Source organism: Drosophila kikkawai, chromosome 3L (genome assembly GCF_030179895.1).
Source record: "Drosophila kikkawai strain 14028-0561.14 chromosome 3L, DkikHiC1v2, whole genome shotgun sequence".
Lineage (NCBI taxonomy): Eukaryota > Metazoa > Arthropoda > Insecta > Diptera > Drosophilidae > Drosophila > Drosophila kikkawai.
In genome coordinates this window covers 17,552,624-17,577,728 of record NC_091730.1, presented here as the reverse complement: position 1 = coordinate 17,577,728, position 25,105 = coordinate 17,552,624, and the positions used below count along the sequence as shown (strand labels likewise).

At 33.5% G+C, this 25,105-nt stretch overlaps 2 protein-coding genes across 2 annotated transcripts; one reads left to right on the top strand and one right to left on the bottom strand.

Moving 5' to 3' along the window:
* Nucleotides 1-2,930: 2,930 nt before the first annotated feature.
* Nucleotides 2,931-7,530, bottom strand: Cyp312a1 (Cytochrome P450 312a1). The gene is made up of 6 exons (XM_017175466.3): nt 6,381-7,530; nt 5,757-6,319; nt 5,339-5,696; nt 4,165-4,815; nt 3,544-4,091; nt 2,931-3,423 (listed from the first exon to the last, which is right to left on the bottom strand). The coding sequence occupies exons 1-6, from the start codon at nt 7,001-7,003 to the stop codon at nt 3,065-3,067; spliced, it is 3,102 nt and encodes a 1,033-aa protein (XP_017030955.2). The 5' UTR covers nt 7,004-7,530; the 3' UTR covers nt 2,931-3,064.
* Nucleotides 7,531-15,626: 8,096 nt separating this feature from the next.
* On the top strand, nt 15,627-22,610 carry geko. The gene is made up of 3 exons (XM_017175471.3): nt 15,627-16,007; nt 20,563-20,764; nt 22,102-22,610. Exons 1-3 carry the CDS (start codon nt 15,773-15,775, stop codon nt 22,286-22,288), a joined length of 624 nt encoding a protein of 207 aa, XP_017030960.1. The 5' UTR covers nt 15,627-15,772; the 3' UTR covers nt 22,289-22,610.
* Nucleotides 22,611-25,105: the final 2,495 nt, after the last annotated feature.

Below are 25,105 nucleotides of genomic sequence, written 5' to 3'. Positions count from 1 at the left end.
TTGACATAATCGACTTTCAGCTGTGCCACCCCGGCGACACAATTTAACCACAAATGAGGCTTGGCCGTAGGGCAATGTCACCAACGCCGATTACTTCAAAGTCCACCCACTCTCCTTGCGTCACAGAAATCTCCAAAACCCCAGGAGCCGCAGCTCACCTCAAACAACCACAATTTGGAGGCGGTGGCTGGGCATTTGTTTCCAAAATTTCCTATAGGTATGAGGTGTCCGGTTTACTTAACTTGAAACAATGAGAAATGTGAATTGACCGGAGAATGCGTTGAGGTAAACCACATTTGGTTGTAATATCGGAGGAGAGCTAGGAGCTGGGGAGTTAAAGTAGTTGAAGGACAAAATATTGTATTGAAAAAGATTTTGAAAGAATTCCTAGCTTAAACAAGAAAATAAGACCCTCTTCTTACATAATTTTAAACACAAAATATTTCAAATTAATTATTTTAAGTACTTTATGCTTTTATTACTAGTTTATAGGTTCCTTTGTTATCTTCGAGTTGCTTTTCTTTGTTGTAAAAAATATATAGTAAAAAAATACCTAGCTTTTACAAAAAATTAGACTTTCTTGTTAGTAAAATTCATATTTTTCAACGTAAAAAATGTCTAGTTAATTATTAGGCTTTTATTATTAATTATAAGTAATCTTTCAGTTGCTTTGCTAATTAATAAATAATTTATAGTAAAGAATAACTTATTTATAAAAGAAAATAATACCTCCTTCTTAGTAAAACTCATATTTTTCAACGTAAAAAATGTCAAATTAATTATTTTAAGTACTTTAAACTTTTATGTTAAAGGTTAAAGGCTTACCAAATTAACCAATAAACTATTTCTAAATGTTAACCCAAAAATTAAAATAGAACAGACCCCAATATTCCTAATCCTTTTCTTACCCGAAAAAATTTGTAACCCGAAACACACTTACTCTCCCAACTTCCATTATAATTAAGAATTCTGGCCTCAGGCTACTAAAAGTATTAAACAACGCCGTGAATTATGCTACGCCATAAACTTATGCATGATGTACAGATGCCTGGACATTAAAAATGTTTGTAAATGAAAACTGCCGGCCTTTCCTCAGCAATAAAACATTTCTGCATAAAGTGGATAGGTCCCTGGACCTGGATTTTATATCGTTTTAATGAGCAAGCAAGGACACCGTGAAGATCTGTGCATTGAGATAGATAAAAATATGACAGCTGATACTAAAAAGGGAAGGACCACGCACCGAGAGAGAGAATACTCATCATAATTAAAGCCGCGGGGTTGGCTCGCGCAATAAAAGCCTCCGAAGGATTCATATGGATAATTAAGTTATGGCGGGTGCCAAAAGATGAAGGGTTACAAATCCAATAAAACAATCGTAAAATCCTTGGACGAGCACTCAACTTTTGAGGAGCATGTTCCAAAGGCGAATATTTTAATTTTTGAGATGAATTAGAAAAAGAAAAGGGGTTGGTCATAAAACCCACAAGCTATATAATTTGTTTATTAAGTTTACTTTTTTAATTTAGTAATTTTATAGTTTTTTTTAAAGTCATCTGTTTCTTTTCTTCTATATAATCTAAAAATTTCTAATTATTTTTAATATGTTTTAAGTAAGAGTTGGTTTTCAACTGGTACTGATTCAAACCTTTCTTCCTTCTCTGATATAGTAACCAAAACCCACCTCAAATTTAACCCCCGAGTTCAATAATCTTGAAACCCCTTTTATTCCCTGCCTGCTCTTTGATATGCCAGAAAACCATATCAGTTGGCAGATAGAACCAACTTTTATGTGCTTGTTAACAAAAGCGTGAAATTCAATGCCCGGCACGAGATGCAGAGTATAAAAATATATAAATGAAAGAACAATTTACGACACTGCGAATTAAACTTGATTTTTATTTAAATAAATTGCATTTTATATGCTGGCCCCCTCCGCTCTCGTCCTTGGTTGCCAACGATAATAAGCAGGCAACGCTCGTAATTTGCACCGGAATTCAATGGGTGGATAATGGCAAGATATGAGGGTTTTCCCCAGGATATAAAGGGGGCAGACTGAGAGACGACTGCTTTATGCATTTTTATTTATTACAGCAGCAGGAAATGTTTGTTGATTTTCCGCTGCTGCTCGGCTGGCACAATAAAAATCATCGCCAGCCAGAATTTATTTTCTAGACGAACGCGCCGAGCTCCATTCGAATCACATAAAAAAAATGAGCAGGCAGAAAATACTTCCAAATTGTACAGGGTATGTATTTTTTTTTTGTTATTTATATCATTAAAAACGGAAAAAGTACGTCGCAAAAGAACGCAACCAATTTGAATAGCAGCGAGTGAAACGAATTGATGAGGTCGTGTGCTTAACGTGAGTGTTGTGGGAGTTTGAATAATACTTACATTTAAAAAGAAGTGAAGAAAAGTGTAGAAAAATTAATATAAAATATATAAAATATTATATAATTAACTATTTAAAATATATATTACGATATATAATACAATAAATAATAATAATAATATTATATATATCACATATTAACAATTCATCAAATATTCATCAAGAAATCATCGACAATTCATTAACAATTCTTAAAATATTTATTAACAGTTCATTAAATATTCATCAACAAATCATCACCTATTCATCGTCTATTCATCAACAAATCATCACCTATTCATCAACAATTCGTCAAAAAATTATCACCAATTCATAGACAATTCATTAACACTTATAAAATATATAAATAATTAATTTTTAGAGATATTATTGCAGTGAGGTAAGCCACTATCTCTTATAATTATTTATTTATATATATTATATACTTTAGTATTTATTTTATATTTTATAAAATTCCCAATTAAGAATTTGGGGTTATTATCATAATTTTTATTTAGTACAAATCCCATCTTTAATAAAACAAACACAAAGAACATCCCTTAGAAATTAGAATTATCCATTTATATCAGTAACAGAATGTTTATTACATTTTTTATCTCAATCTTCACAATAATTACAAATTTAAACTCCACGAAGAGTAGCTTTCAATTAGTTTAACTAATTTAACGCTTAATACTCACGGAATAACTCAATTTTCTTCACTCTACAAATAAATGGCTCCAGGGTTCGCAGGGTTATCATATAATTAAGCTTCAGCTTAACCTGTCGCTCGCACAGAGGCTCAAACTGATAGCTCCGAAGAAGATGGGCCAGGACCATCTTCATCATCACCATACCATAGCGCTGACCCACACAGCTCCGAGCTCCCTTCATGAAAGGTATAAATATAGAGGCATCGATCTTTGGCTCTGCTCCCCTGGCCCAGCGATCGGGATTGAAGACCAACGGATCAGGAAAGAAGTTCTTGCAGCGTCCCATGTAGAATGATGAGATAATGACATTGCTGCCTTTGGGTATGAAAAACTCATCTGTAATAGTTGGAAAAATACAGAAATAAAATTTACAAAGTGTCAAATGAGTCAACGATTTTGTAGAAAAACAAATATGAAAACTGCAAGCGTTTATTTTACTCTACGTAAATGACTTACTTATCCGAGTGTCTGAAGTGGCTTTCCTAGAAACGATAGGGGCCGAGGGATACATCCTCAATGTCTCCTTGACACATGCCTCGAGAAACTCCAGTTTTCGCAACTGATCTATGGAGATGGGTTCGCTTATGTCTTGGCCACACACTGACCACACTTCCTCCCTACATCGCGCCTGATGCTCCGGATGGAGAGTCATGTTGTACATAAAAAACTTGAGGGTGGTGGCCGTGAGATCGAAGCCCCCAAAGAGAATGGTATCCACCTCCTCTCGAATATCCTTGATAGTCAAAGGTTTGCCATCAGGATTCTTTGCCTGGAGCAGAGTATCCAGAAAGCAAAGAGTGGCCTTTCCTTCCTCCGTGCAATTGGAGTTCCGATTCTCTGTATCCTGTTGAATCACATCCCTTCGCTTTTGGATAATGTCCTGTGTAAAACCATGGAGGGTTTTCAGTAACTCCTCTTGACCCTTAAAATGTCTCGACTGGCGGTAAATGAATTTATTGTGGTAGAAGGGATTCTTAAGACGCGTATCGATGATATTCAGCATGCTTATAATGGGAAAATGTATAGGTATAAATAAAATTGTAACAAATTGTTTATAAAACAAGAAAGTGAACTCACTCCTTGACAGCATTGAGGAAGTCCGACCTCTCAGTCGCACCCACTGAAACCCCCAACGCCGCCTCACAAATGGTGTCCAAGGTGAAGCAACTGGCAAACTTGAGGAAATCCACCCCCTCTCCTGTTTCTGCATATTTCTCAAGCCTGTCCACAAGAATCCTCGACTGCTTATCGAAGGCAACCACACACTGCTTGATTATGGCATAGTTAAAGGCTGGATTAACAATCTTTCTGCGATGCATCCACTTGTCGGCTTTACTGGTGAAGAGACCTTGGCACAGCCAATCCTCGAAGACATTGTATTCATCGGTCTTCTGCAGAAGCTGCTGGGCACTGCACAAGGCCTGAATATCCTTGGGGTTACAGTCCAGGAGATAGAGCCTAGTGCCTACCCAAAATTTTCCACGATGATCGGCCAGGTGGGTGGAGATAATCTTGGAGATGCGACGAAACGGATGCGGTCCCACTGCCTGAGCCAGGATGTGAAGGTGACCAAAAGGGAGCAATGCCGGCGGACTCGGCCAGTTGTGTGTGAGCCGGTCAAGCCTGGTCTGATTTCTGAAGATATACAGCAAGTACAAGAATATGCAGATCACCAGGATACCAGCGGCGAACCAGAACATTGCTAGGGGTGTACTGGATAAGAACTGTCTGCCGGCGATGTAACACCAAGCGTTTTAAGCCTCGCACAATTTGAGCTCAGAGTTCAGACAGTCTGTGAATAACGATGTGGGTCACTGCTGTAAAAGTGGGTCATATGTATAACACCTAATTAAATGGCTAGAAAAGTATAATAAATTAGAGGAACTTGGGACTGAAAAATTAGAGTATTCTCAGCAATGAAGCTAAAATAGAACAGTTAAATATTGGGACTATAATATATGCCAAGATCGTACATGTTTGATCTTACTATTTTAGTTTCTAGATTTAAATTACTAAGCTGAGGTAAATGTCTTTGTGAGAGCTACACTTTATCCTTTGCCAAAGAGATAGTGTTCCTATTTCGGTCTTAAGGCTCTAACTAGCTCAACAAATTTACCACTTTTCAGGGCTAGATAGACTCGTCTAGTGATCATTTTTAAAAACATTTGTACTTTAGTATTTTCCCCTTAGAATTCTATAATTTTTGTTTATTTGTAGATATTATTATTAACATTAGTAGCCAAGAAATTAATGGCCCAGATCTTCACAGTCAATTTTCTTGAGCCTACAAAGATACGGCTTTATGGTGTGCAGGGTAATCACCAAGTGAAGCTTCAACCTCACTTGCCGTTCGCCCAAAGGTTCAAACTGATAGCTACGTAAAAGATGAGCCAGGACCAACTTGATCATCACCATTGCATAGCGCTGACCCAGACAACTCCTGGCACCCTTCATAAAAGGTATAAATGTGGAGGCATCAATCTTAGGCTCTGCTCCACTGGCCCAGCGATCCGGATTGAAGACCAACGGATCAGGAAAGAAGTCCTTGCAGCGTCCCATGTAGAGTGGCGAGAAGACCACATCGCTGCCTTTGGGTATAAAAAACTCATCTGAAAAAGGAGTAAAAAATATATTTTAGATATACTAAACCACAATTAAGAGTTACCTACTAATCTGACAGTCTTCCATGGCCTTTCTGGCAGTGACTGGACCCGAAGGATACATCCTTAATGTCTCCTTGACACATGCCTCAAGGAATTCCAGCTTTCCCAACTGATCTATGGAGATGGGTTCGCTTATGTCTCGGCCACACACTGACCACACTTCCTCCCTACATCGCGCCTGATGCTCCGGATGAAGAGTCATGTTGTACATAAAGAACTTGAGGGTGGTGGCAGTGAGATCGAAGCCACCGAAGATAATGGTATCCACCTCCTCACGAATATCCTTGACAGTCAAAGGGTTCCCTTCAGAATCCCTTGCCTGGAGCAGAGTATCCAGACAGCAAAGAGTGGTCTTACCCTTGTCCAACTCTGCATTTTCCATGCAATTGGAGTTCCGATTCTCTGCATCTTGTTGAATCTCATCCAATCTCTTCTGGATAATCCCCTCCGAGAAGCCATGAAGGATTTGTAGTAACTCTAGTTGCCTCTTGAAATGTTTCGTTCGGCGGAAAATAAACTGGCTTCGGTAGAGGGGATTCTTGAGACGCTTATCCAAGATCACCAGGATTCTATAGTGATATTTAGACAAAAATTAGTTTAAAATAAATTAGAAAGATAAACGAAACTCACTCCTTGACCGCATTGAGGTAATCCGACGTCTCATCCGACTGGGCACCCACTGAGACCCCCAAAGCAGTCTCACAAATGGTGTCCAAGGTGAAGCAACTGATAAATTTCAAGAAATCCACCACCTCTCCTGACTCTGCATATTTCTCAAGCCTGTCCACAAGAATCTTCGATTGCTTCTCAAAGACAACCACAAATTGCTTGATCATGGCATAGTTAAAGGCCGGCATGATGATCTTCCTGCGATGCATCCACTTGTCGGCATTACTGGTGAAGAGACCCTCGCTGAGATAATCCTTAAAAACCGCATAATCATTGGTCTTCTGCAGAAGCTGCTGGGCATTGCCCAAGGCTTGAATATCCTTGGGGTTACAGTCCAGGAGATAGAGCTTGGTGCCTATCCACAGCTTTCCACGATGATCCTTCAGGTGGTTGGTAATCAGATCGGTGGCATTGCGGAACTGCTTCGGTCCCACCAACTTGGCCAGGATGTGAAGGTGGCCAATGACGGGCAACGAAGGCGGACTGGGCCAATTGCGGGTGAGCCGGTCTAGCCTGGATTGGTTCTCAAAGACACGCAGCAGGTATAGGAGACCGGCTAGGAGACCCAAGTAGAACCAGAACATTGCGTTGGCTGCTGTAGATATCAACTGCCTGCCGTCGAAGTGGCATCAAGCGTTTTAAGCTGAACACACAGGCTAAGATCAGACTATAGGTCTGGGTCACCAACACCATCAACAGGGGTCAAAAAAAAAAAAAACGGGGCCATAAAAAGGGTTACACTTGGAAAAATAGCATGGTGGTAAGAGGATTTTACAAGAGATTTTAGGAATTTATTTTATGATTTAGTTTTGAGTTTTTTAAGTGAATATTAGACATTTTTTTAAAACATTTTTAATGGGAATTTTATTTTTATAAAATTCTGCTTTTTATTTATTTTGAATTTATAAAGGTTTCTTTATATCAATCCTTCTGGTAGTTATAGTTGTAGTTTTTTAAATATATTACTTTTGTATGTTTTATATTTTTATATATTAAATTTTTTAATGTTCCAACACATTTATAAATTTTTCTTTATTTTTTTCAAGTGCAATTTTTTAACGATTTCTCACTTCGTTGTGCATTATTGTGCAATGCACCGATTAAGAGCAACTGTCGCCTCGACAGCGTTGTTAAGACTGCGAATACTTATTTATAAGAAATTCGTATAACCAAATATGTATATTATAAGCATATTCAAATCGATGGGGTTTTTGAATTTGAAGTGACTCTTTTTTGTTCGCCCACAGGCAGTATTTGTACTTGAGATCGATCAAGCAGCGGAGATGTAAACAAAACATTAAGAATCTGAACTTACTATATGCAAAACGAATGCTGAATACTCTAGTCTGGCTAAAATTAGTCTCGGGAATAATTACAATAGTAACCTTAAAATAAAGAAACCTTATGTACACAGCTTAAAGTCTTCATTAAGTTTAAAATAAATCTGCAAATATTACCTTTGAGCTTTGTTTTAAAGGTTTAGAATTTCACACAAGCATTAAGCTTGCTTGCCACTTTGTCTGAATTTTATTTGCTAAATTATAATTCCAATTGTTTTTCGCTCGATTGCATACCAATTTCATAAGGCTCGTAAAACTGAATGGATGGATGAGATTGAGACGACACCACCCAGATCGTTGGGTGTATACGTGCGGGGAAATTGTGATTTAAGTTAATTTGTAGGATCCTCGATTTAGTATTTACCTTGAATAAACAAAATATAAATTATATAATAATTAAGGAAGACATTTTTCTTATCCGGTTAAAGATATATTATAAAATATTTATTATTTAAAATGCTTATAAAGCCTTTCGTTTGAATACGATAGGTGTTCCAAAACAATTTTTTTTTTTTTTTAATTTAGATTCAATAAATTCATAATTAAATATTTAATTGTTTATTTATAGGGACAAGGCAATTATAAATATATTAAAAATTATATTAAAAAAGTGCATTAACCTTGGATAAAAATGATTAAATATTATCTAAATTGCTTTTAAAGATTTTAGTGTGTTCCAAAAGAATGTTTTGTTTAATTAACAAAATGTTGATAAAATAAATGTATAATTAAATATTAATTTGCTTATTTATCGACACTAGATATTTATAAAAATATTACAAATTATATAACGCTTGTTGGTCCTGATGATAATAGTAAAAAATAATTTTTATATTGAAATCAAAAATTAAAAAAAAAACATAACTTGACCTAAAAGCATTAATTTTAAATTAAAGAATAAAATATAAAATATTTAAATAACATTTTTTAAAACAAATATTTATAATTAAAGAGTGTTTAAACAAAAAAAAAGAAATATATATAAATATTCAAAGAATTAAAAACAAATAAACTACGCAAATATCTATCTTCAATGGGCTTCTCACAAAAATAAACAAACCGTTCATCAGATTTATAAATAATATAATTTCTGCTTTATTGTCATTTATTACGCATAGAACAAACATTCATTATGGGAACTCTTTTTCGATGGTAAATTAATACACTTCTCGTGAGTCTGTGTCTGTTGTTGGCTTTCCTCTCGACCAACTGTCATTCAATTCAGTTTTCATTTCAAATAGTGCAAACAAACCAGCATAAAAAAATCCCCCCTGCCTCGTGTTTACACTAATTAACACGAAATAAAAGTTAACAGTCGAAACAAAAAACAATAATAAAAAAAAAACAATAAGAGAGCAAGCATAATTGTAATTGCAACGGATGGGGGACTGGGGCTGAAAATAATATTTGCCTTTATTTTTTTTACTTGCAATGCATATGCATTTCCGTCACTGTAAAATTGTATTAAAGCAAACTGGACAAGTGACATAAATATGAGTTTAATTAAAATTGTTTTAGTTAGTTCAGATTTCACATTTAATGGCACTTCAATTGAAGTTCTGGCAAATACGTTAATTAAGTGCAGATATGTATGATTTATACTAATTAGAGGATATTGACGTTGACTTTGTATTAAAAGGATATATTATGGTCTAAAGTTAAAGGGAAAAGAGTTTATATTATTTTTGTTAAACATTTAACTCTTCTGCAACTCCTATACAATTCAAATTCAATGCCTTGGCCTAATCGCAACTGCCATTCAATGCCACTAATCACAACTAACTGGACAAAGTACCAACACAATAGCCCTTTTGAAGTCGTAAGCGAAGCCGAACAATTGCTTTCGCGTAAATTCCTTTATCTAATGGATGCCAATAAACAGCAATGTACACTCACTCTCTCTCCACACACAGGCCTGGCCAGTATTATGCGGTTTATATAGTATAGGTTTGCAGCTGACAGGACCAAGAACATTGTCTCAAATACAAAATTAAAAGTGATGCGCGGTCAAGGAAGGAGAAGTCTTGGCTTAGATTCGGGGAAAGGTTGGTTTCCAGAGGTGAAAATGGGAAATAAGGCAGTTTAAACTAATTTGAAATTATGCAGGAAAGTGTTAAGAGTCCTTTGAAGGTATATTTTATATATACTTCAAGAAAAATGGTGGCAATATTATAGAAATATATTATTATAAATATATATTAAATTAAATTAAATATATTTTTAATGACCTACCTTTTATTGAATTTTGAATATTCAAAATAGTAATAAAATAATTTAAATATTAAAACAAGGAACCCTAAATAAAATTCTAAATATTTTATCTAAATTTTATGACAAGGAAGAAACATTTTCTTCTATATTTCTTTCTATATTTTCTTAGTTAAAATTCTATCTTAAACTTGTATATTTCCTTTGTTATTATCCCTCTTCCTTAGAGTATATATCCTTCGAATTCCTGATGATACGATTGTCCCCTCATTATTGTTGTTTGTGGGCATTGGTGTTCTGTAATTAAACTGCATATTATCAGCCACGAGACACACACATACTGTAACACACAAGCACTCTGAACCCACACTTAACCCACTTCCCCACACCCAACCCACTTCCCCACCCCTAGATATACCACATAATTATGCAGACATTTCCAAGTCCTAAGCGAGGTCAAGGAAAGGGGTCCGACCTGCCCAGCTGTCACTTTGTGTTCGGCTTTTGTGTAAAATTTAATTTGGCTACATTTAATTATTGTTTATGTATAAGCCCTTGTCCCTGTCGCTGCCATCGCATATTGTCATCTCTTATAAACAATGATAATTTGCCAAATGCAAGGCGATTGGCTAATAGATATCTTGAGTAGAGTATCTCGCCACACATCTAATGGCTAAAATGGGAGATGTCAAAGGTTGAAAAGTACACCAAAGAAAACGAATTTTATAAAATATACAAATATGAAATTTATTTTAAATAAATATAGTAAATAAATAAATTATAATAAATATAATATTATAATAAATAATATTATACTAAATATAATAATATAATAATATAAATAAAAGCCCAGTACAATCTAAAATTTTAAGCTCTTTCGTATCTGAAGACTTTCATTCACATTTAATGATTTTCCATTTAAAAAAATACGTTTGGAAAGGAAAAGAGATAATTTAAGGCTTATGTATAAACAGTATTAATGGTTTATAATTATATTTTTACATTAACTTATTATATTTTAATGGCCATGCTTGTGATTTGTTTTTTTCCATTGTGACTTGAGTTTTAAATATGTAAATAAATTGTTACAAATTATTGTTAGTGCATTTTACCCGCTCACTCTAATCGCATGTTGTGTCAACATTAATCGCATCAAATTTAATTTCACAATTAAATGCAAAGACGCGATGCGTTTAGCATAAATTAAGCTAGCCTGTAAATTGAAGCCGCGGGCGGTTGTCCTGCTCCTGCTCCTGCGGTCTGGCCTTATTTTCCTTAGGTGTTGTGTTGGGTGGACAAAAAATTTAAACACCACCCAAGCCTTGATGGCTGCTTCCGTTTCCGATTCATTTATAGAGGGGGGTGGTTAGAATTTCTCGCGTATTTATTGCTTCAACTTAATTTAATTGACAACCCAATCTAAGGATTCATTAAGCCTGGGGAATTAAATGTCTTTAATTAGTGAGAGGAAAATCAATTAAACTCATGATGCTACCTAAAGTTCATTTAAGAAATGAAGGGTTTAAGTTTGACTTTAAAAATGTATTGTTAGATAAAGATAGTATTTTTTATTTATAGTTATTGTTTATTTACTAAATCCCTCCCTAAATGGTTGATAATTGTCTGTAATTTAAGTTTATTGTAACTGAAAATTGATTTTCAACAGAAAGAACCTTTAAAATATGGCAAGTCATTGATCATTGTATGTCTCAAATAGATGTCAAGTCGGATATAAATAACTTATACTTCACACAATAAACTAGATCAAAGATCTATTCTTATGATTTCTTTGTTAAGAGCTTATTTATCAGCCAGTTTATAAAAACTTTAAATTTCTTTACAGACTTGTCTCCAATTCGCAACTTTTCTTTCTATAAACTCTATCTTAATTGCTTAATATTTTTTTTTGCAACTACACTTGAAGGTCATCAACTTTGAAACATAATTAAAGAACATTAGCTCGAACAACTCACAAAATTTTCTGCATTTTCCAGTTTCGTTTACAATTTTAAATGAAACCAGTTTCGCTTCCAAAAATAAGTAATCAAGTTTTCAGCACATCTCTGAAAGAGCTCTCCTCTTAATACAAATTTGTATTTCAAGAAAATTTATCGGGATCAAAAATGATGTGGCAACATGACGCCTTTGGTTATAGCAAAACCTTAATCTTAATCTTAACCTTAATCAGTCTCAGTCTAAGCATTCGGCAGCTTTAATAAAGTAAAAATAATAATTTTAAATTACTTTTTTAAGCCTCATGCTTGGCTGCCCTGGCTGCCTTTTTTTCTCTCTTTTTTTTTATATTTTTCTCATAGTGTTTTTGTTGGGCTTTTCGCTGCTTAACCTTCGAGGCGCAAAATGTTTTGTTTAAGCGAGTACTTTTTGGGATATATCTTTTAAAATACTCTTTTTGGTAGTGAGGTGAATTAGTTAAATATTAATAAATATATAAAAAACTACTTCATTATTTATTATATATTATTTGAAATCTTAAAATATTATTTAAGTTGAAAATTAAATTCTTACTTCTTATTAAATATATATTGCAAGGCTCTCAAAACCTTGTGGAACTACTAATATTATTATAAAATATTTCGGCTAAATATTTGTTTAAATTCACTAAACTCTTTATTAAAATTTTTAAATTTCATTTTTCATTTTTTAGGGTATTTTAATTTTCGCCTTTTGTTTCTTAATTATTTCTTGGTGTTGTTTTTTTTTGGACAGGGCGTAGTTGCAAGTGAAGGACAGCTCGACAACAACTACGGCCACTGCAATTTGAAGGCAAGCAAAACAAATGAATTCTGGGAGACTGAGAGTTTTTTTTTTTTTTTTTTTTTTGCAGTTGTTCTGAATGTAGTTTTTATTTCTTGGCAATGCACTTGAAATAAATGAGAATACTTAAATAATTTAGGTTTTTAATATTTTTAAAAAAGAGTTTAAATTTTGATTAACACAAGGAAAAAAAATCTATCAATAAGATCTTTAATTAAAACGTAAAATAAAAATAAAGTTGAAGTTTATATTTTTAATTAATATGTAATTTTTGATTAATATTAATATATTTTCTCATATAAATAAAGTTTATAAATATTTAAAATATATAAGGAATAAACATAAATTGTAGTTTTCTACTTTATTTACTAATTTGTTGTATTTATTCAAAAAAAAAAAAAATTATAAAAAGCTTAGTGGCTCTTAGCCTCTATATTAAATATTATAAACACAATTCTAAATGATTTTAATTATAAATCTAAACCAATATTAATTTAATTTACGAATTAATATTGTAAATAATAATTTTAATTAAGAATTTCCTTTAATAATCAATAATTTCTATCAGTGACTGCCTTCTCCTTGCCACTTCAACGTTAGAATTGTCTTGGTCAGCCTCAAGATAGCTGTTAGCAGTGGCAGTTGCCTCGACTTCTGGACGGTTGCACTTCACTTGACTGCAATTTGGCCAAGTAAAGTTCGAGAAACAGTTGTCGCTGGTCTTGTTGTTACCTTTAATTTGAGTACGTTTTGGTGTTGTTTTTATCTCGATTCGATTTTGGTTTTCTTTTTAGCAGTTTTTGGGTGATTGTTGGCCACGGCTAAGTCACGTTCCGATTGCGCATTTAACGCATTCGACCGTCCGGTTAAGTAAGTTAAGTTTCTTGGCCAAAAAGTCTGTCGAATCGCTGGCTCCTTTTTTTTTTTGGACATTGCAACATTTGGCTGCCTGTCAGCTGGCAGGGTCAGACGGGTTTTTTATGGCTGTCTCGGGAGAATCATAAATTTGCAGGCGGACACCCGATGACCTTTCTACCTGCCCCGATAAGCGGTCAATTTGCAGCTGTCCAGAGGTCTCATAAATTTAGGAAAAATTAAGGAAATCACTTAAATATTTACAGTGCCTCCAAGTGGCCTACGTGACGAGGCACGCGACTGAATTATCTGAAACGCAAGCGATGATTTGGGTTCATTGTAAGGTCAGGGTTCAAATGCTTGCAGGAAATGGTTTTTTAGGGTTCGTAGTAAAATAATAAAATATTTGAGAGTGTACTTGGAACCTTTGAGTGTCCTGAGCAATATTCAGATTCAGCAAAACCTAAATAAATATTTGAGAGTATCCTTTAACAATTGTATACTGAATGTGATATGAAGCAGATGCTATTTCTACTTTGTAAGAGAATTATCATAGGTCTCAGCCCATGTTGGTTTTTTTAAAGAGGTTTATTTAGAATTTCAATTTTAGAAATCTTTAAAAATCCCTAAAACCTTTTAAACATATATTTTTAACGATCTTTTACTATAAAAAAAATATAATTAAATACTTCTACTTATTAAAAATAATATCTAAAATGATTTCTTCGATTAAAACCTGCTTCCCTATATGTATATTTAGTTTATAAATTTATCTTTATTACTACAGAAATAATTCCAGAGAGATTGATTTTAAATTAAGATCTCTAGGATCAATGTTCGGATATTATAAATTATAAAATTACATTTTTAAATGATTTTCCAGAAAAATAGTAAAATATTTCAGAGTGTATTTAGAACCCATGAGAGTCTATAATATTACCCTTAAATAGACATTTTTGAATATATTGCTATGTAACAATTTCTTAATTGTTATATTTTTATTTGTTATTTATAATTCTAGGTATAGATAGTATTTATAAGCTATTAAATATTTAATAAGGTTACATTTTATTAGCTAGCTCATTCTGTAAACTGTATTAAGCTGTTTATCATTATAAATATCTAGTTTATTTTTGCTTTTTAGGATCTCGAGTATATACGAAACTTATATATAGGCCTATACCCCTTGGTAACCCCTTGAATAAACCCCACTTTCCTTTTCCTATATTCCCTGATATTGTTACATATTAAGTAACCACGAACTTGTTGCCACAAAACTACTCAAGTGGGAACCCAATTCCCTAGCTTGGGTCATTAGCCTGTTCGGGTAATCGAACTTGTTGAGTAAGTCGTCCAGCTTAAGTTGGTACATATAGCGTACATATAGTATGTATACCTGGTATGCCTACACCCGATCGGTGGTATGTAAGTAAGTGACTTTGCTTTAATCAAACTATATATACTTTTTTTTTAATGCGTCTGATGGACAGCTGTGGTTGGCCGCAGACAATTAGCACCGGCCGAAACACGGCACAGTGACAGCTAAAAGTATATACCCTCCCTGAGAGAGAGCAAACCCGATCGAGAGAGTGAAATCAGCTCTCTCTCTCTCTCTAGGTATATATCTCTCTCCGATCAGCTGATCGCTTTGGGCCTAGCTTTAGTGCTGTGTCTTGGACCCGCTCCAGCTCACTGGCATTGCTGATTTCGGACGAATCGCACGTACCGCCGTCGTCGTCGTCGTCGTCGTTGTCGCTTTTAGCTCACCTCATCGCGTGCGTTACCTGTATTTGTACCTGTACCTGTTTTTTGTTTTGGATTTACAGTTACTAACGAGTTATGTGCGCTTGAATGCCAAATTTAATTGCCGCTCTTTGCATGCTCGCCAGCAGAGTAATTTGAAAACGTTTTCAAAGAGTTGAGTTAATATATTAAAAAAAAAAAAATACGACAACTTTCGTTTTTCCCCTCCCCAAAACTTTCATTTTTCCTGCTCATCGTGTTGCCATTGAAAACAGTGTCAAAACCAAGGTGCTAAAAGAAGTTAATACTCACACATAAAATCCGAATAAAAATTAAAAAAAGAGAAAAAATTCAAAGAAGAAATATAAAATAAAATTGTGCAACAATCGCGCGTGTGTGAATTGGCAATTTTTTTTTGGAGTATATATATTCATGGCCATCATGGACACCGCCTGGCGCTGCCGCCTCACGATCTTTGCCATCGTCTCCCTGCTGCTGGTGGGCGATCTCTTTGGCTATGGCGGTGGCATCAAGTCCAACCACCCCGATCATCATGCCGTCCGCCGCTCCGGGGGCGGTGCGGTGGCAGCCGGTGCCCCAACGGGTCCGGCGGCTGCAGCGGCCAGCAAGTTCCAGGCGAAGAATGCCGAAATCGATATAGCCGAAGGTGAGTTTTGCAAGAAAAACAAAAATTTTAAGTTGGTTAACTTTGCTGACGATTTTTTGGGAATTTTATTTTGTTAGCCAAATTATGAAATGCCTTACGTTGTTATTTTGGAATTTTAAAGTGTGGTTTTTAGATAGCAGACAAAACGGTTTTCAATATTATTATTTTAACTAAAATCAATAAATAGAAAACAAAATTTTTAAGTGATCTTAAATGCAGAAAATTATTTTAAACTGTTTTAATAGTTTTTTAACTATTTTAAAGTAAATTTGTAGATATAATTCCCTCAAATAACTTTAAAGTATTTTAATTTTAGTGTGGTATTAACTACAGAAAATTATTTAAAATTGTTTCAATCATATCATATTTTTTTAAAGAAAACTTTATACATTTTTCCCACAAATAACTACAATTTATTTTAATTTTTATAGTTTCTTAACTGCAAATAAATTATTTAAACTGCTTTATATTTAAAAGGAATTTTGTTCATACTTCCCCCAAATAACTTCAATTACTTTGAACAAATTTTAACATAAATTTTTGTGTGTAATTATTAAACGTTCGTGTGGCAGTTAACAAATTTAATAATCGGGTTCAAGCACTCGTTAGCCAGCCTCAAAATATTTTGCATTAAAATTGTTTGTTTAAATTGGTTGTGTTGTATACATTTATTCAAGTATTTATTTGGTTATATCAAGGTTAATTTCGATTTATAAACGGAGGCTTACGTACAAACAAATATTGAATACAAGCCCGAGGCACGTGTAAGCTTTATTTTTGGGGCTTAAATGTTTAATTACGTTATTTTTTGTTGGTAGGTGAAAACCGGAACTGAGCCGGGGGAGTCAAAAAAGTACGATTGTTTATTAGGCACGTGTGTAGCTTGGACTTAAAAAAAAATAGCTTATGTAGGTGATTATGGTTTCCAGAAGTCCATTATAATACTGGGACAAATAGGTTTCTTTTATGTGAAGTGCTTATATTTTTTAGAGCCTTTCCAAGTAAAACCAATTTGTCTTTATTCTTTATTTTTGCACCAAACAAAGTATCAGTCACATAATTCCTCATTAGGAGAGTTACTACTAGGTAGTAGTATTCCACAACTTTTTCTAAAGAGTTTTTTAAAGTACTAGTACGAGGAAATGTTAAACAATTTAAGTACCTAAACATTATCTGAAGCTGAACGTTGTCTGGCATATTAAACGGATACTTCAGTTGGCAAAAGTTTCCATTAACTACAGGCAGAGTCATTAAGGTTTTATGATCTGACTTCGTTGTTGTTTTTTAGTTAAGTTTTCATAGAGGAAAGTGACTTCATTATTCGAGTACATAAATAGTAACGTTTTTAAGAGAAAGATATTATCTATGGAAAGTTTATTGAGTAAAAAATTTAAGAAACCAATACTAAATCTAAGTAAAATTAAAAGTAAATTATTTTTTAAAGCTTTTTAAATATATATCACTAGAGTAATTTATGCTTCCTTTTTTGCAATTCATCAAAACTACGCAAAAACATGAAAATATTCACAACACTCGTTGAATTATTTAAATTATTATTCAACACAGTCGAAGTTCATGTCCAAACCGTTTGTTTAAGAGCTTCCAAATGCCATTCGAATTCACTTCTTCGGCGTCACTTTCTCGCTGATTTGCATACACCATATATCGAACCCTATATCGTATGACATAACCTATTGGAGCATTGCACAACAGTTGTAGGAAATACACTTCAAGAAATTGGTGTTGAGGGAATAAAAAATAACAAAAGGAAGTAAAATAAATAAAATTTAGAGGAAAGTCGAATGTAATTTTATTACAATATTATTTAAAGTTACACAATTGGTTTCGTTAGCGTTTTTGGGTCTTAAATTCTTAAACTATTGGCTTATATATTCTACTAAATATATTTTTTTAAAATTCTAAAGACTTCTAATTATTACAATATGAAAATGCTTAATTAAAAATACAATATTAAATTAGGTAATAAAATGTTTTCTATTACTGTTTAGGGCTTTAAATTCTTGACATTATGGTTTTTAATTTCTTAAAATTTGTTATAAAATTCTATATTTAATTTGTTTCAAGAACAATTTCTCTTTATTTCATTGATTAAAAGTTAATATGTTCCTAAAAATGGAATATTGAAAATTAAACCTTATAAAATTTACAAAAACCTATAGAAATATATTTTAAATCTTTTAATTAATCACTTGTTTTTTAAATAACTTCAATACCTCTCGCCTCTGACAACTAAAACCATTCGCAAGACCCTCAAAGTTAGTATTTCTTTTGTATTTCTCGAGGTGAAAGTGGAAAAATGCCAAGCAAATAAACTTGACGTAATAAAAAAACTACTCACAAACACAACAAGTTTTTGCTTTGCATGTTGCCAGGCATCGAGAGGTCTTTGAGTCTTCAACTTTCCCAGAGAGCTGCCGGTTCATTAGAGGTTTTTCCAAATACAAATACAGCCTTTTTTTTATTTTGGCTCTCAAAATTCCAGTTTCGTAAGCGGCGTCTAGACTAGACTCTAAAGATTTTGCTAGTCACTCTTATAGAGTCAGCAAAGTTCATTATTCTAACCTGATTACGCGAACAGGAAGTGATGGAAACTCGACTTGATTTGTGACATTTAATTTATCGAACTAAGCCCTGATTGGGTTTGGGAAATATTCAATCCGAACGACCACAACCGGTTCCGCTTCCAGACGTAATCGGTTCCATCCGAAGAAGTTGTCTAGGCCAGAAACGAGTAGCAACGGAAATCGAGAGTGAACGAAATAAATATTTGAATATTCACGTTGAGAGCGAACGCTCTTGTAAACGCCACTCGTTATCATTAAAGCACGTGCCCTTCCCCATCTTTTGCCGGCTGGAAATTTATCTGAATTGACAATTTCGGTTTCGTCTTTCCACCAGTCTTCTTCTCTAGGCCAAAACAGAAGCTAAACAAAGAGATATATGTATATAAAAATCACAAGAAGCTAAACAAAAAGATATACCTACATAAAAAACACAACCTTAAGGTGATGAAGGCAGCGCAGAGTTTGCAATTCAATTTGTATTTATTTCCATTCAAGCAAATCGATTCACCTGAAGTCAACTTAATTGACTTGGATATATGTATTGTATGTAGGTGCAAGAAATTGCATTTTTAAGAGTCTGCAGAAAATTCAAGTTCAATAGTTTAAGTATTTTAAGTAATTCAAGGGAATTTTTAGAGTATTTCCTGGCTTAATTATAAAATTAATTTAATGGAGTTGGCATAATGAAACTATACAAGTTTACAATTTTATTTATGAATAACTAGAAATAATTTTAAATATAACATTTATTACTTTTTTTTTTGTATTTATTATTTATTTAAAATTAAAATTTTATATATTTTATTGTTCATAAATAACTGGCAATATTTTCAAATATAACATTTCTTATATTTTTATTCATTTTCATTCAAAATTTATTATTTAAAAAATCTTTTAAACACATCACAAAATAACTGGTTTAATTGTGTTATATTTTATTTTATTATTAACAAATTTCTGGATTAAAAATATAATCTAATCTTAATGATCGTAATCTAGAAATCTGCTTAAAATAAATTTAATATCTTATTAACTGATCTTACTTGTTATTTAAAAAACAAATAGTAATACCAAATTTCTTCTAAATATAAACAAGTTTATAAATATACCAAGCAAAATATTTATCTAAAATTTCTAAAAAAAACCTAAACCAACTGAGTCATGCTTAACTGCATTTCTTAACAAGCAAACTAGTTATGTAATGAACCCCTAAAAAAACCACCTACGCGTCATAATTTGCTTATATTAAACTTAAAATCAGTTAACAGTTACCCTGGAAGTTAGGTTTTCACATTGCTATAGGGTTTCCTTTAGCGGTTCCGTATTTAAAGTTCAAAGTCCGAATCAAGCAGCCGCCTAACTTGGCTAAAGCATAATGAATATTCCGATAATTAATAAATAACCTAAGCGTTGGATGACTGAACACAAAATATTCCAAGTAAAGTTCAACGCATTGACTTGGCCTTGTCTACGGGGCATGGAAATCGTTAAAACAAAACGAAAATACAGCAAAAAACATAAAATAAATGTTGAAAATATTTGCAACAGCTGATGAAGCGAATGGCCGAACAAATATTTGATTTACTCACCATGCACTCGAAAAAAAGTCAACATAAATTCGGTTTCTTATGTTTTTTTTAGCACTTCCAATTTCTATAAATATTTGCTCAATTGTTCCCTAAATTGGTTGTTTCTTTGTTGACAAAACACATATATTAGTCATTGTCTTTAGATTTTTTTTTAGCTTTAGATTAGGCAACCTTGAGTTTGGATTCTTCCCACCTCCGTTCACCGATCTCTCCGATTCTCCCCCTTAATTTATTTATTTATATTTTTTATTTAACAATTTGCGCAGTTCCCGAAATCTTAATTCGAAAGCAGTTAGCTATGCAAATTAGCACCAAAAATAAATGTCAAATTCTGATGGATGCCTGAATTCCTAACTTTTTTGTTTTGTTTTTAATTTTTAGAGCACGACTTCAATGAGCTCTCAGCCGCTGCCGAGGCTCTGAAGCCCAGCATGGCTGTGGTGACAGGGGCCAGCCTGAAGTCCAAATCCCAGCTGACGGATACCATCAAGGAGTCGTGTCTGCCAAAGATGCTGTGCGAGCTGGCCTCCAAGCCGGAGTATCAGCTCAGCGAGAAGGAAAGGGAGCTACTTAGACTGATCAGGTGAGTGAGAAAGGTGGAAGAAAAATGGTAGAGAAAGAGAAAATTGTGGGGAAAAATGTACTTGAATGTACTAGAAATTTTCAAGTCGTAAACAAACATTAATATTACAAATAATTTTATGGCTTAAAATTCTTTTTTTAATTTCATAAATTCATTTAATTTTCCTTAGGTTTTCAAATGTTTAATTAAATAAATATATATTTTAAAATATTTAAAATACAAATATAAACTCAACCTATTAATTATAATTTTAATTACCTAAAAATTCAACTAAATTAACCGTTGTTAAGGCTTACGAAATAAATGAGCTAACATAATAAATTGAATATAAATGTCAGCATAGACTGCAAATACAAGAATTTATGGAAGTTTCTAACAAATATGTTTTTGAAACCGGTTGACAGTGACTTGCACATCTGGTTTTACTAATAATATAAGTTTTTTTTTTTGTGATAGACAATCCATTTATAAAAGATATTTGACATAAAACTTCAGCTTGTTAGAAAGACTTTAAAAGGTAGCAGGTTTAACATGTTTATTAGCTTACAGAAAATCTAGAAATATATACAAAAAATTAAAGATATTTTTATAAAAGTAAACAAAGCCTTCTGAACAACTTTTATATATTTTTTTTACTATTCTGGTAAACAAAGCATTTGGAACTTATTTTATCATAGGTTAAAAAACGTACATAAACCCCATTTAAACTAGTTGGTTGAGAGCCTATAATTACCTAACAAAAATTGTATAGTAAACTTTAAAAATATATTATTTTAACTTAATATTACCTAGATATCAGATTATTTTCCTTGCAACAACTTAAACCAGTTCCAAACTGATCTAAAAATGATTTGCATAATCAACAGTTAGAAAAGTCTTGCCAACCGGTTTCAAAAGGGTTCGTTAAAGCCTCTATTAAGATCAGTTGATAGCTAAATAAATTCTCAAAACCCAACTGAAAAGCCAAAGTGCAACAAAACGTATTCCATTTGGAGTTCGTCCAATGTGACAAATACTTGAGATACAGGTAAACACCTCGTACGGATCAGCAGTCGTAACCTACCTCAACTTCAGCTGTAACCTCGCACTTGAGACGAAGGTGAGCTAATGTAAAAGCTTGGCTTTAGAATCTATACTAAGTCAACAGCAAGGTGAATGCCTGGGGGGGGGGAGCATTCTAAAGAAACAGAGTCTAGAGATATATGCTCACTGAAAGCGAAAACCTGAACAAACTCCAGCAAAGCGTGAAATGATAATGACTTATTATAATATTTAACATTTGTTCAGTTGTGGAGAAACTTCCGTCTAATGTTTCCCTCCCCCCCTTTTATTTGCAGATCTCCAACAATGCCCTGGATGATGAACATGCCGCCAAGCAAGTGGTACTTTGCTGCCCACATGGGAGAGTTAATGCGTCACACGGGAGACAATCTCAGCGGACCCATGGGATGCGCCAATCTGTGGCCCAACTGCCCCATCAGCTCCAAGAAGCTGATGAAGCTCAGCTACAAAGTGAGGGTCTAGTGTGGATCCTTAAGTATTAGGTTTTTAGAATTAGACACCTCGACTTTTGTACCATATATGTCTCTTCCACCTTTGGCTCCACCCTACAACTACAACCTACCTTGTACACGACCTTAGGTTTAGACTTAGACCTTAGTCCCGACACGACTGAAGTGACTGTAGAACTGTAAGCACTTGTATCTACTAGCTGCGAGTCCTAGGTAGATTTTAATTACATTTGTGTGACTAGTCACGACCCGATTTAGCCTTAGGTCTAGTCGTAAGTTCGATGCTCCTGTAATTGTTAATAAATTACACTATTTTGTGCATTCACTCGCCCTAATGATATCTGCCTTAATCCGTCTTAATTGTTGCTGCATCACCTTCGGGCCATTTGTGAAATGGCTTTAATGAAAAGCAAACACTGCCTCAGTCACCCAAGTGAACGTGTACGTGTGCTGTAAGTACCATAATTGCTAGGAAGCGTTCAACCTGCTGGCAATGGATTTATATATTTTTAGGAATTACTGTGCACTGTGGAAGGTCGCCTTTGCTGTCAAATGCGACAATCATTGGAGATTTGCGGGGTGAAGTTGAGTTGATTCAGCTTAATTGGCAGTGTTACGGCCAGTGGGAAATAGTTGTTGAGATTGAGATTATTAAAAGAAAAAAATAAATTAATAAGAAACAAGAAATAATAAAGAAAAAGTAAAACAAATTCGGTTATTTATTTATCAATAAAGGTATAAAAATATAATAACTAAACCTAAACTGTTTCTTACTAAAATTATTATACTCTAAAAGGAGCTTTAAATATTTATCTTTAATTTTATATGATAAATTTTTGGAAAATTAAAGCTAAAATAATCAAAAACCCCTTTTGAACCCGTTTAAAACTAAACAAATAACTATTTTCAGCATACTTTTGGGGCTTAGGCAAAAAAGCCTGCATACCTCCCGCCTTGAATGCACAAAAAACAAACCCACCAACTTTTTTGGTGTACACTTTATATGCAAATTTAACTTGGCTCAATGACAGGGTACAAAATAAAAATTAGAATACTTTTAGCTTTGTTTACAATTGTTTCTCTGGCGAATCATATATTCCAGTCGCATTTGCCAGCACAAAAAACAAACGATGTTCGAGTGAAATTGATGGATTATGACAAACATATTGATAGCTGAATTATAGAGAAATACTTTTAAATAAAAACAAAAACAAGAAAGTATTTTTAGATTTTATTTTTCGTCTATACATAAATCAGTCAGTGACACGAGGCAGTCAATGAAATAAATCAATGCAGCAGGTTTTCAAAATTGATTTTCAATTGAAATTCCACTTACACTTTGTCGCCCGTAAAAACACGTTCAATTTGGTAACCATAAAAATTGGTCAGAAATTGCAAACAAAAAATACAATAATAAAAAGTCAACAAATTTGTAATATTAAACTGAAATTGGGTCAGATTCGTCCAACTGTTTGCTGCCTTTTTTGTTTCTGTTACGCTAGTTGCGTGTTTTGTGCGCAACTTTCATTGTTTTGGCCTGGCCCAAATTTCGAGTTTGGCTCAATTTCTGCTTTTATTATTATTTTTTGTTTTTGTTTTTTGGCCTGACGTTTGACAAGTTGTTGGCTTATGCAATTGTGGAGGGTATGTTTGGAGAAGGAAAAATGCAGGTGCATTCGCATTGTCTTAGACTTCTGTCAGCCTTTTTGGTGGTGGGTTTTTTCTTTCTGGTAATAATTTCCGCATACCTTGGCGGCTCCAAAAATGAAAGCTAATTTTTGGCGACAATTTCCAGTCACTGAATGTGGAATACTCTATGAGTTTTTGATTAATTGCTGTATTAGAGGTGGTAAAAATTGTAAAAAAAATTAATTAATGTCTAAGAGTTGTACAAAATTGTTTTTAAAAATGTTGTAAAATTGATCGGTGCTTTATTTTAAAAAATAATGACTTAATTCAATAAATAAAATAATGAAAATCTAAAATTAATATTTTAAATTCAATAAAACCACAAAATAAAATTGTTAAAAATTATTTGAAAATATTTACATTTTTTGTGGTGATTTTATTATACTGAAAAATGTATATAAGTAAGTTTCTGTTACTAAAACTAAGTTTATTATTAAACCAAGATTTTTTTCCTATGAAATTTAATAAAGTTACTTAAAATACAACCTCCTGGGGTGTAAAAACCCTCAACACATCTAAAAAAACCCAAACATTTCCCTCTGTTCAGACACATTTCCTCAACCTTCTCTCCTGCTGCTCTTGCAAATATATAACAAACTTTAAAACAAACTAAAGACATCAAGGAAAAGTCGAATTTTCCATCCACTTGACTACCTCTTGAGGTAGTCTCCACTGTGGTTGAATTGCATAACTCGGCCTCCGCAGTGCCTACGTGAGCTGGCCAAGAGCTGGTGGCTTTAAACGGGTCCCGGCAACTTGGCCAACTGACTGATTGAACCACTCTTTGGCGGATGATTATTCTTTTTATTGAAACCTCAATTGCATCTACACAGTTATTTGTAGTGGATTTCCTCGATATTGCTTTCATTTCCTTGCCCTCACTTTGCTCAGTTGATTAGAGCAGTCTCCCAGCTCGTTCACCTGGTCAACGACACGTGCTCCATCGCTTCATAAATGTTTAGGCAAATAATAAGCATAAGTTTATGGGCTAATATTAAAGGTGTTAATTATATTTAGTGATAGGGAATTTGTAGCCTTTAGGCATTAATTTATGCAAGTAATTTTGGTTATAAACCACTTTTGAGGCTCTCAATGAGGGTGTTGTAATTATGGCCAGAAGTGTGTTAAGCAGAATCCTTTT

Coding starts and splice junctions, on each gene's coding strand:
- Cyp312a1 (XM_017175466.3), bottom strand. CDS start 7,003: ATGTTCTGGTTCTACTTGGGTCTCCTAGCCGGTCTCCTATACCTGCTG. Junction 6,320..6,380: donor TACCTCAATGCGGTCAAGGA/GTGAGTTTCGTT, acceptor ATATCACTATAG/AATCCTGGTGATCTTGGATA. Junction 5,697..5,756: donor CATGGAAGACTGTCAGATTA/GTAGGTAACTCT, acceptor CTCCTTTTTCAG/ATGAGTTTTTTATACCCAAA.
- geko (XM_017175471.3), top strand. CDS start 15,773: ATGGCCATCATGGACACCGCCTGGCGCTGCCGCCTCACGATCTTTGCC. Junction 16,008..20,562: donor CGAAATCGATATAGCCGAAG/GTGAGTTTTGCA, acceptor TTTAATTTTTAG/AGCACGACTTCAATGAGCTC. Junction 20,765..22,101: donor GAGCTACTTAGACTGATCAG/GTGAGTGAGAAA, acceptor TTTTATTTGCAG/ATCTCCAACAATGCCCTGGA.